Source organism: Zingiber officinale, chromosome 6B (assembly GCF_018446385.1).
Source record: "Zingiber officinale cultivar Zhangliang chromosome 6B, Zo_v1.1, whole genome shotgun sequence".
Taxonomy (NCBI): Eukaryota; Viridiplantae; Streptophyta; class Magnoliopsida; order Zingiberales; family Zingiberaceae; genus Zingiber; species Zingiber officinale.
Genome location: NC_055996.1, coordinates 110,167,001 through 110,179,257, shown reverse-complemented (window position 1 = coordinate 110,179,257; position 12,257 = coordinate 110,167,001). Strand labels below are relative to the sequence as shown.

Here is a 12,257-nt window from a genome sequence, read left to right as displayed (position 1 = left end):
ATTAATTATTGTGCTAATTTTTAAAAATCAGCATAAAGTTGTATTGATGCTTGAAAATAGGCTCCGCAACAGTGGATGCTAGACTCTCCAAATGAATTCGGTTAATTCGGTAAAACTAGATTAATCGATATTTCATAAGTAGTTTTTATTAAAAATTTAATAGATTTGGTGATTTATTTTTAAAAAAAAAATCTTTGATTTATTTAATCGGTTCGATTTTGCATACTCATACATAATAACTAAGTTTGGTGTGAAAATGCAGGAAGCAGGCAGGAACATGAAGTTGATTTAAACCCATAAGAAATCATGATCTGCTCTGCTTTAATCAAGCGTGCTAACAATCCTTAACTTGTTTACTTGTGCCGATCAGCTTCACCATGATCTGCTCTGTTTCAATAAGCGTGCTAACAACCCTTAACTTCCTTTACTTCAACCAAGCAACTTCACCTATTTAACGTGGACACTTCTCTTCACAATTCCAACAACCAAATCTCTTCCTCTCTAGCAATGGCGGATAAGGCAATGGCAGATGAGAACGGGAAGCAAACAGAGAGGGAGACCACACTGAGCCGTCTGCTCAAATCGAAAATGGCGGCTCAGTTACTAATCTCACTGAGATTGGCAGCTCTCGTAGCCACCTCCACGGCTGCAGGGCTCATGGCATTCAACAAGGAGACGATAACAGTGACAGTGGCCGTGGTGGGCACCAAGCCCATCCTCCAGTCCTTCACCGCGGCATTTCAACAAACACCTGCCTTCGTGTGAGCATTCTTCTCTAGCATCCGGATTTGAGATCCATTACAGTGTTTCACTTTGACATTTGGCTCTGTCTCAGATACTTTGTGATTGTTAATGCGATAGCGAGCTTGTATAACCTACTGGCGATGCTGCTCGGGCCATACTTAAAGAACAGAGGACGTGATGTACTGGTGCATCTTTCAGACATGGTAAATATATATATTAGGCCTGAAAAACTTCTGTCGTCGCTGTGGACTGTGCGTGGAGAGAGCTCTTTTAATTAATTTGTTTAATTGTGATGTTTGAGCAGGCGGTGTTTGCTTTGGTAGCGACTGGAGCAGCAGCTGCAGCCTCCATGGCGGAGTTGGGGAAGAATGGGAACAAGTACGCGCGGTGGAATCCAATCTGCGACAGATTCGAGGCCTTTTGTATTCGTGGAGGGGTGGCTCTTGTTGCTGCCTTCATCGGAGCTGTGCTGCTCTTGGTCATGAATGCTTTCACCGCCATTAGTTTGATGTGTAAGAGTGTGGCAAGCAACAATTAGACCCTCGATCGTCGAAGAAAATTATGGGCATGTATTTGTTGTCGTGTGTAAGCGTTTCGTAAAAACTAAATTTTAATTAAGATTTAATTGAATGTTAAAAAGTTAATTTGTTCATCTTAATCTTTTCGATTTTTTTTTTCTGGAATAATCAATTTGTTCATCGGAGATTACAAGTTTGAGTACCTCTCGACTTGTTTGGCTAAAAGAGGTTTATGAACTCGAGCACCCTTGCCACCGTTTCCTTGAATCCTGTCTCCGGCGAGGTGGTGTCGACGACGAGCCTCGGCACGCGGCCGACGTCGTAGTCCGTACACCCCTGGTAGCCCTCCAACAGCTCCTGCAGCTGTTCCCACGTCGCCGGCTTATGCCATCCCTCCCCACCGCCGCCCGCCGCCTCGGTGGCTGCGGCTCCCCTAGCCTCTACCCGGCGGCGCCACTCGTCGGCGTCCGAAGGCCGGCACTCGATGACGACGAGCCCAGCGGCGCCGACGGAGGAGTCGCCGCTGTGGGCCAGATCGATGAGATGGTCAAGATGGGCCCGACGGGAGAGCGGTGAGTCGATGACGACGGAGAGGCCGAGGCGGAGCTGGGTGGCGGCCATTTGCCAGAGGACAGAGTAGGAGAGATCGTTGAGCAGGGAGGCGGCGGCGGCGGAGGAGGAGGAGGTGGCGGCTAGGGCGTGTTGCAGGGAAAGGGTGCAGTCGCGGACGTCGTCCTTGTCGAGGAGGGGGCAAGAGAGGGAGGCGGCGAGGGCAGCGGCGAGGGTGGATTTTCCGGTGCCTGGGTGGCCCTTCATCGCCACGATTAGCGGCCTAGATTGCTTCTCCATCACACTGTCGATGCTCTTCGCTTTGCTTACGGTGGTGGTCACGATAAGAAGCCACCAACAACTAGATAAATATAATAATATTAAAAAAAATATTTGTGGCTTACGACATTTTGATTTGCTTTTAATTGCAAAAAGGAAAGATGCTCTCTGCCTCGGCTGTTTTCTTGTTTGTTTATTATTATTATTATTATTTTTAAAAAAAAGTATAAATTTATTGTAAGTAAGAATATTAGACATAATTGAATTAATATAATTTAATTAACTTATTAAACAACCTAGTTCTAAAATTATAATGTTTATATTTCATAAAACATATTTTATTAAAACTTAAAATATAATTAATAGTAAAATAACACAAGGGTTACCTCTCGCTATCTGTTTACCTAGCTTTGAATTTATGAATACTTAATAAACTCATAAAATAATTGATATCCTAAGCATGTGAACGGACCATGGTTAAGATTTTCCACCTGGTTGATACGATGTCACCGTCCGCTGACTGGGCTGACAAACATAAGTGGAAATTAAATCCATCACCAACATAAATTCAACATTCACATGTTTAATTTGAAATAATTACCGCACTTGACATTAGGCCAGTAAATAGACACGTGAACTCAGTTGTGTTCGTTTGATATAAAAAATATATATATAATAAATAAATCCACTTTTTTGTAAGGAAGATTTAGATTTTTCGTTTTCCCGTTCCTTTTGCCATCAGCACCATAACCACTTTTTTGGTGGTTGATTTATGTCTAATCCAATTGACAAATTTTCATCACCGATTTGAAGCTGCACTGTTAAATTAATTACGATGGTCGCGGAGATTTCACTTATTTAATTATTTGATTTGATTATAGGCAAAGCTAATCGAAACTCGTAATCACACCAAATTAAGCCAGTCCATTAATTAATAATTAATTTCACGTCATTAGCGACGCCAAGGCTTGTTCGTAAACCAGACCGGCGAACCCACCGGGCGCCGCCATCGACACGTGGCGGAGGAGGATTAGCTGGCGAAGCTCGGAGAGCCTCCGGACGAGGGCGGCGGACTCCGCCCGGAGCCGGTGGTTCTCGCGGCGGAATAAAAAGAAACGATGGGACATGAACCCGGCCCGGTTCTCAAGGTCTCGGTTCAGCGCCCTGAGCCGGTCCGATTCGGTCTGGAGCTCCTCGAAGTGGCGGCGCTTGCGCACGCGGCAGCGGCGGGCGGACTCGCGGTTGGAGATCTTGCGACGGAGGCGGCGCTGCTTGTCGGTGGACTGCGGATCACAAGAGCCGGAGGGAGAGCGAACCGGGCCCGGCGAGTCGAACAAGGCGGGGTCGAGGACCAGCATGGCGAGTAATTTAGAGGGAGAAGGCGAGGGGAGGGAGAAAAGGGAAGGAAGGCGGAGGGGGGGCGTCCTATTTAAAGAAGCCGGGGAGGACCGGGTCCCACTTTGATTATATACGTGGAGCCTAATTATTGGATTTATAGATCGTGAGCGGCGGGCGGGCACGAAGCATTCATAAAAGAACGCTAATGCACTCGTGATCCAACTTTGTGCGGGAATTGATCCCGAACGTTGACTAGAGAAAGGAACGGTGGATGCAGCAAGACGTATGGAGAAAGTATAGGGAAGGGAATATCATCAGGGCCCAGTTGCGGATTGGAGCTGCAGTGGCGAGGTTCAGATGAAGTTTTGGCTTAACGACGAAGGAATCGGCGGCGTTTAGATCTGCGTGGACGTTATTGACCACGTGGACGGCTGCGGCAAACTGCATTTGACCATTTCTATTAGATTTTGACTGACGCTTGCATGGATCATCAAGAGTGTCGTGAAAACCAATTAGTCAACATAATTCTCTTGTAATATCAATTGCTGCTTAAGGTCAACAGGGAAAGACGACATGGATCTTTGGCGTGGACCATTAGTTCACCATTTATTCTTGCAGATAAACTGACCATTATTGTCAAGTACCTCTCTTCGGTTTATTACATATGTATTTCGGTTTTCCTTTTAAATCATTCATTTCTGATCAACAAACAAGAAGAAGAAGAAACTTATACTTCGTATGATTAAATAGCAAAAGGCAGTTGTTGCATGCTTTCTGCTCAAAGCAGATGCCGTGGCCTGTCTTTTGTCTGCCAAGGCGACGTTGGCCAACCATAGCTCTGTCACATTGAGCCAAATTCAATGCATGCATGCATGAAATACAGTCAAATGGACCTTTAGCGGTTAAGAATGGGACCTAGAGTATACTTAACTGACAATAAAGCTAGAGATATAGAAGACAAGTCTCATGCATGCAAAGCTGCATAAGAGAAGTTCCGGGACATGTATATAAAACAGATCATGTTTCGGCGCCTTATATATATAATACTTTTGAGAGAAAGAGAAGAAACATGTGGGGTGGGAAAGAGCCCCCCATGTTGTCAAAGGGATCAAACATGTGGTGCTGAATATTTTGAAATAAAAGCTAAAAAAGAAACAATCCATGAGTGTATATACGTATATACATATCAGTACGTGCGTGAGAGTATATATTTTCTATGAAAAATGGAGGACTGCCTATGTAAATTTTGATGATAGATTTTGTCACTGGTTCTTTTGGTGATTATTAATTATGAAATAATATATATGTTATTAATAAACTTTGGTAATAAAATTGACATAGTAAATTCTATTTTAAATTTCATAAATTAAAAAAATGGGCTTCATTTCTAATTTTAAGTTAGGATTTACTCCGTAATATGTATTCATTGAAGTAATAAGTGTCAAAATAAAATTTATAATTTAAAGTGATAAGTAGTAAGTTTAAATCAATTGAAACATGAGTTAAATCGGTTACGCCCTCTCTATTTTCTCTACACGGTACTTCATGATTTTTTTCTCTCGCGACTTATTTCTTCACGATGCGGCGGACCTAGGTTCGATGTGGTAATTTCCTTCTTCATCAATGTGCGGCGATTTCTATCTTCTTCATCAACGTGGTCGCCTAGGTTTCCTTCTTCTTCATCAACGCGACAGGCTAGGGTTGCGTTCTTCAATAACACAACAGTGCTAGGGTTATGTTGGCAGCTCGATTTCACTATAAGATCCTCTTTCTTATTGGTGTTGTATCTATTTTCTTCTTTTTCATCATCTAGATTGAATCTCTTCTTTTGTTAATCTTCAAGATCGTAACAATTTGTTGGTGAGATATTCTTGTTAATCTTCTTGATTTTGTGCTTTTCCTTTGTATTCGTGAAAAAAAATTTGAAAGTTTATTATTCTATTATGATGTTTTTCTCTATAAGTGGAACGATTTAAAAATAGTCTTCTCTTGATAGTTTACAAATTGAAATTCCATTGTTTTTACATTTTGAAATACATGTAGTATATTTTAACTTTTATAGTATTCAATAATGTCCAATGCTTTTGGCAACATACCTACACGTGGTGTGCCATGGTGGTAGATTATCACAAAATATTATTATTTAGTTTAGTTGGAAGCATCGAATATAGATAGTATTTGCTTCCTCTCATATAATACTAGGTAAGATTTTAATTATTTATCAATTTTTACTATATACTAGTCAATATTATATTGTCATTTTTGTAAGTACCACTAGATCTTGACTATCATAAATAAAGATAAGAATATAATATATTTATTAGACTCTATGGATAACAGGAATCGAGACCATGTTTGGAAAATTATTATAACCAAGTAGGTGTTAGATTATGCTAATTGTGAATATATTCAGATGCAAATATGAAAACATAATTTTATATTTTTTTACAATTTAGTGGAGTTCAAGATGTACAATACCTTAGGGGGTATTTCAAAAGGATTAAATTTTATACAATTGATTATATGTATCTTGATTATATATTTAAGTATCAATTGATAGTTTTTATTATTTAGATTATCATGACAAATAGCATTATCTTTTCAATTTCATTCGGGTAATTTAAAATAAAATGGTAATGTTGAATGTGGATATTGTGTAATACGCTACATGAAAGAAATAGTCTTGGATGAAAATCCATTGTTGGAGAGGAAGGTAAATTTCTTCTTCTTGAATAGGGATGACAATGAGTTAGGTTTCAACCCGGCTCCATATTAAACTCGTTCCATTCAAGGCGGGTTTAAACCCACCCCGTAACCCGTTTGATTGGGTTTAAACCCAGTCAAACGGCTTATGAGGCGGGTTTAAACTCAGTCAAACGAGTTACGGGGCGGGTTTAAACTCAGTCAAACGAGTTACGGGACGAGTTTAAACCCAGTCAAACGAGTTACAGGGTGGATTTAAACTCGTTGACCGGATTTAGAAGCAGGTTCGGGGTGGATTACAGGTTTCAATGAATCCACCCCGTATAATAATAATAATATATATGTATGTATATATTATTTTAAAGCTTAGCGACTTGGCGGGTCCAACCTACCTCGAACCCGTCGGGTTTTGAGCGGGTTCAAGGTAGGGCGGGGTGGGTCCGAGTTCGGATTTATTTTTTTCTGACAGAGCGGATTCTAAGATTAGCCAAATCAAATCCTAATCTATCTCGTTGTTATCCCTATTCTTAAACCTAGTAGTATTTTTTTTCTTGTGTGTCTCTATCACTATTCTATTATTCTAATTGTCGATGATGTGCAAATGTTGTTACTCTAACCAAAGTAAAATTATTAGCACATTAAAACAAGTGACTTGACCTGTGGTTTAAACTGCTAGTTCTTTATTTTCCCCCAAAATATGCTATAAATAAGTTATTTTAGGAATAGAACTTTGTTTATAGAAGATTATAAATTAGGAAGGATATGTATTTTGCATGTGAAAGTCATGTCGTGATGCTTCCATATGAAGATTGACCGAGTGTACTTGCTACTTGAAAGATATTATTGATACAATCGATCTAGGATTAATTGGATGATCATGTTTTTGATGTGTGTGTCGAAGAATTTAAGTTAGGTTTTATATTATTCTAATATGTACTTAAGTGGTGCAGGAATTGACAAAAGTACACAAGTTTGGAAAGTCTCATCTTATGGCTCAGGTCCTTCAAGATTGGTGAAGGATGGTGCATCCGAGGGACCACAAACAAGGAGTAACGGAGTGAAGGGAAGTAAACCTCAAGGCAACGTGAAGGATGACACAAAGAAGAGCTGCAGGCTTGAGTGCATCTGAGGGACAAGGGTTGAGGAGGAAGACTTCAAGGAAAACTCCGGAGAGGATGAGCGGGAGTGTGAAATATTCTGTTCGCTCACAGATACCAGTCGACTATATGTTTTACTAGTCGACTGGTATAATGCAGTTAGGATGATGACACACAGAATCCTCATAGATTTGAACACAGTAGTCGTTGCATACTACCAGTCGACTGCATGTTTCATCAGTCGGCTGGTATCGCGATTTTCAGCAACCTGTATATAAGGTTAGAAGCTTGGAGAGACAAATGTAACTGATGCAAAAATACTATTAAGCTCTCCAAGCGACCCCAAGTCTTAAAAACATTCATTTTATTCTTCCTAAACTCATCTTAAATCTTATGAGAGGAAGAGATCATTTTGTAAAGGTTTCTCCACCTTCATTCTTAGATCGAAAAGGAGAAGTTCTTAGTGAAACTTGATTGGGTGTGTGAGTGCATTGGATTAGCCACCTCAACGAGGTGAAGACCAAGCAAATCGAGGAGTTAGCCTTGTCTTCTTATTGTTTTTCAATTTCATTCCTTTTGTGCTTCCACTAACAAATTGTAGGTCACAAATTGAAAGAAAGGTTATTCACTCCCCTAGCCAAACGCAAAGGTCCTATCAATTGGTACCAGAGCCCGGATCGCATCGGAAGAACTCACCGTCAACCGAAGCATCAAGATGACATTTCAAGAGGGATATAGCACCGCTAGACCACCTTTCTTTGATGGCAACAACTTCGCATATTAGAAATGTAGGATGGAGTATTATTTAATGAATGATATTGAAAATTGGTTTAGTGTTGTAGATGGGTTTGAGAAGCCGAAAGATGGGTCGGGAGCTCCTCTTCCAACCAAGGATTGGACAAAAGAAATGGTAAAGAAGGTCCAAACAAATGTAAAGGCCACAACAACCCTACAATGTGGACTCTCAAAGGAGCAACTAAGCAAAGTAGGACCATTCAACTCCGCCAAAGAGCTTTGGGAGTTAAATGAAGGATCAAGCGAATCAAGGAGGGCCAAGAGAGATCTCTTGTTGGGCAACTTTAAACTTTCACTATGAAGACCAATGAGACCGTGAGCCAAATACACGGTAGGTTCAAAGAGATAGTAAATGAGCTTCATGTAATAGGTGAGAAAATTGATAATCGGGACCTAGTAAGGTATGTTCTTTAATCCTTTCCTGAAACCACCTTATGGGGCATCAATGGTTGATGCATATAAGGTTTCTAGAGATCTTTCCTTAGTTAAGCTTGATGAATTATTTTGTGAATTTGAACTTCATGAACAAGCTAATGTGGCTTCAAAAGAGAAAGGTATTCTTTTTGTAGAAAAGAAGGAGAAGAAAAAGAAGAAAGAAAAGAAGGTGGAATCTTCATCATCTGAATCCGAGCAAGAATCATCGGATAGTGATGATGAAATGTCGACAAGTGAAGTGGCTCATTATGTCAAGAAGATAATGGGAAGATCAAGAAAATTCAAAAGGAAGGATGTGAAGAAAATGTTCTAACTCTCAAAAGGTAAAAGTAGTCAAAGTTCAAGTTTTAACACTAATGTCATTTGTTATGGATGTAATAAGAAAGGACACATTAAGCCAAATTGTCCGGAATTAAAGAAGAAAGAACAAAAGGAGAAGAAGAAGGAGAAAAAGAAGAAGGAAGCCATGGTGGCCCAAACTACATGGGATACACCAAGCATTGACTCATCGGATGAAGATGAGCTATGCCATGTTACCCGACATATGACATTTATGGCATTTGAAGATGACAAAGATGAATCAAGTCAAGAGGAAGTATCAAGTGAAAGGATTCATCAAATGAAGAGAGATCGAGTGATGAATCATCATCAAGTGATGATGATGAGGTAAAGAATCTCCTAAAGTAGAATTTCTATATAAAACCATTGCTCATCTCAAAAATGTCTTTGTTAAATCACAATCTAAGGTGAAGACCTTGAAGGGAAAGCTTAAGTTTATTAGAAATGATGCATGTTCATCTAATGAGTTAAATATGATCAAGGAAGAAAATGAAAATTTGAAGAACGATGTGATTAAGCTAAGAGCATGTCTAGAGAAGTTCACAAATGGATCCAAATATTTAGACATGATCATTAGAGACCAAAGAGTTGTTTACAACAAAACGGAATAAGATATAGACTTAAGAAAAAGGAAGTTACATATATGTCTCTAATCAATGGTACTAGAAATGATGCACTTAGAAACAAAGTTAAGAAGAATCTTAAGGGAAAGGTAAAACAAGCTTGGGTGCCTAAGAAATATTTGAATGACATTTCCGAATCAAGTGCATGGGTACCAAAGAGTTGTGTGTTTTATGTTGCTTAGGTAGAAGAGAAGAAGGATACAAGTATGTTGATTGTGGATAACGGTTGCTCAAGACATATGACCAGTGATGTGAGCAAGTTCTCCACAATAAACTATATAAAGAAAGGAACCGTATCATTTGAGAATAGTGGAAAGCTCAAGATTATAGGTAAAGGTACAATTGAGGTATCATCTACAATTACCATTCATAAAGTTCTATTGGTTAAAAATATGGAGTTTAATTTGCTTAGTGTGAGTCAATTATGTGATGCCGGATACAATGTAGAGTTTCACCCCGATAAGTGCTTAATTAAGCATAAGAGTCTTGAAAATGTTGTGTTAAAAGGATTTAGGAAAACAAATCTATATTATGCTGATCTTTCATATGTTTCTAACTCCTCTGTTAAGTGTTTAATATCAAAAGAAGAGGAAGGATGGCTATGACATAGAAGACTTGGGCATATCAATATGAAGAACATAGCCAAGGTAGCCAAGATGGAGCTTGTAAAGGGACTACCAAAAATCAAGTACATCAAGGATAAATTGTGTGATGCATGCCAAGAGGGTAAGCAATCAAGGTCATCACATAAAGGTAAAACTTTAACTAGTACTTCATTACCACTAGAATTATTGCACTTGGATCTTTTTGATTGTCATAGAACACCTTCTTTGATGGATAACAAATATTGTTTGTTGATTGATCCGGTAGTAAGAGCAGGGGGCCCCGCCATGGGAAGTCAACGCCACGTGGAAAACATAGTGGTAGTCGTCCGTCCGGAAAGGGATGGGTCCGATCGGACGTCCGACCGACCGATGGAATCGAACGCCCGGAGAGGGATGGGTCCGATCGGCTTGCCGACCGGACGATATACAACTGATGGTTAAAGGCGCCCTGTCGAAAGCAGAGTTTCGGCGCTTAGGGGAAAAGGTCGTGGGCCGAGCGGACCCCACGCTCGGCCAAAGCCATAAGGTAACAATGCTAATAGTCCCCATAAAGCATGTGATGGAGAATCTCCCCGAGTAAACCACCGCATATGTCCGGCCGGATGTTGAGGGAGTTGTCCGCCCGGACGCTAGATCTGGAGCAAAGGGGAAAAGGACAAGGGAGGTCTTTTTCTGATAGCAGGTATGTTTTACGTGTAGGCCATGCTCCAAATCTTGTGATAGGGGATTCTGCTGTCCCATCGAGGACATGCTTTGACTGTAGCGGTATGGGTCAGGTGAGCTTTCTGACAACTGCATACCGAGGAAAGGACAGAGGACACATATGCACCTCGGTATGTGTGCCCTAACCCTTCACAACTCTATATAAAGAGCCTCAGACTTCGCCGGAGGTATGCATTCTGAGACTTTGGGAGCCACCTTTTTCATCGTTGCTTACCTGACTTGAGCGTCGGAGGGTCGCCACCGGGAACCCCCTTCCCGGCTCGACTTCTGTGCAGGTTCGCCGGAGCTTCGTTCTAGCAGTTGAAGAGCCACGTCAGTAGTCGAAGAGCGCTCCGTGCCCAGCGTTCATTGATTCAGCCTTCGGACAGGATCATTGATAGTTGATGATTACTCTAGATATGCTTGGGTATATTTCTTGAAACATAAGGGAGAAACTTTAGAAATTAAATAATCATAAGATTTATCAAAGGGTAGAAAACAAAGAGAACTTAAAAATTGATAGAATTCGGAGTGACCATGGTGGAGAGTTTGAGAATTTGAACTTCTCTAGGTTTTGTTTAGAAAATGGTTATAAGCATGAATTTTCTTGTCCAAGAACACCTCAACAAAATGGTGTAGTGGAAAGGAAAAATAGGGCTTTGCAAGAAGCGGCTAGGACCATGCTTAATGAATACTCCTTACCTAGCTACTGTTAGGACCTTGACGTCCGCTAGAGGGGGGGTGAATAGCGTCTCACCTAAATTGTCACTTCCTACAATGGTTAGTGTGCACAGCGGAAATACAAGATAAACACTAACAATAGAAAGCAAACCTAACGTGTTGATTTAACGTGGTTCGGAGATAAAGCTCCTACTCCACGGCTGTCTGTAAGGTGGACAATCCCGATCCGTCGGTGGATGATTCCCCGGAGAACTTTCGGCTAGCTCGTGTAGCTCCTTGTGGGTGGAGAAACCTCGCCACAACCTCGTACAAGCACGCTAGATCACTTGGGCACTTGGAGACTCTAATTAGGGTTAACCACCACTAATTTCATCAACTTCAACCAAGCTTTCAATGCTTGGTTATATAGGCCACGGGTTAGAAAACCCCGCCTACCAGTCGACTGCCAAAACATGCAGTCGACTGTCCTTCGTGGAAATTCGACCGTTGCAGCCCAACGGCTCGATACCAACCCTCTGTTCGCTACCAGTCGACTGCACCAGCCGACTGATGAAACCACCAGTCGACTGCTACAGTACTGCTACAGTAACACTACAGTAGTGCTGCAGTAAACCCTAATTTTGGGATTTTACCCTAAGTACATTCACTCAGCACTCGTTCTCGCCCGACCAACCTAGACCTAGCCTTCTAGCCTCCTCCATCAGCCTTGCGTCCCTCGGATGCCTCCCCATCCTTCACGTCTTGCCTTCTGGAGCTTCCATCGGCCTTGTCATTGTTGTCGGGTCTTCCTTTGCCAAGAGGTCGCGCCTCCGGGACTTCATCCATTGCCAAGTCACACTTAGACTTACG

The 12,257-nt window shown here is 41.2% G+C and overlaps 3 protein-coding genes across 3 annotated transcripts; 1 reads left to right on the top strand and 2 right to left on the bottom strand.

The window, feature by feature from the left end:
- The first annotated feature begins 460 nt into the window (after positions 1–460).
- On the top strand, positions 461–1,388 carry LOC121988878 (CASP-like protein 1B1). The gene is made up of 3 exons (XM_042542576.1): positions 461–761; positions 836–947; positions 1,049–1,388. The coding sequence occupies exons 1-3, from the start codon at positions 508–510 to the stop codon at positions 1,280–1,282; spliced, it is 600 nt and encodes a 199-aa protein (XP_042398510.1). The 5' UTR covers positions 461–507; the 3' UTR covers positions 1,283–1,388.
- On the bottom strand, positions 1,383–2,145 carry LOC121988877. The gene has a single exon (XM_042542575.1). It carries the CDS (start codon positions 2,109–2,111, stop codon positions 1,482–1,484), a length of 630 nt encoding a protein of 209 aa, XP_042398509.1. The 5' UTR covers positions 2,112–2,145; the 3' UTR covers positions 1,383–1,481.
- Positions 2,146–2,994: 849 nt separating this feature from the next.
- LOC121988879 (basic leucine zipper 4-like) lies at positions 2,995–3,489 on the bottom strand. The gene has a single exon (XM_042542577.1). It carries the CDS (start codon positions 3,446–3,448, stop codon positions 3,035–3,037), a length of 414 nt encoding a protein of 137 aa, XP_042398511.1. The 5' UTR covers positions 3,449–3,489; the 3' UTR covers positions 2,995–3,034.
- Between the last annotated feature and the right edge of the window lie 8,768 nt (positions 3,490–12,257).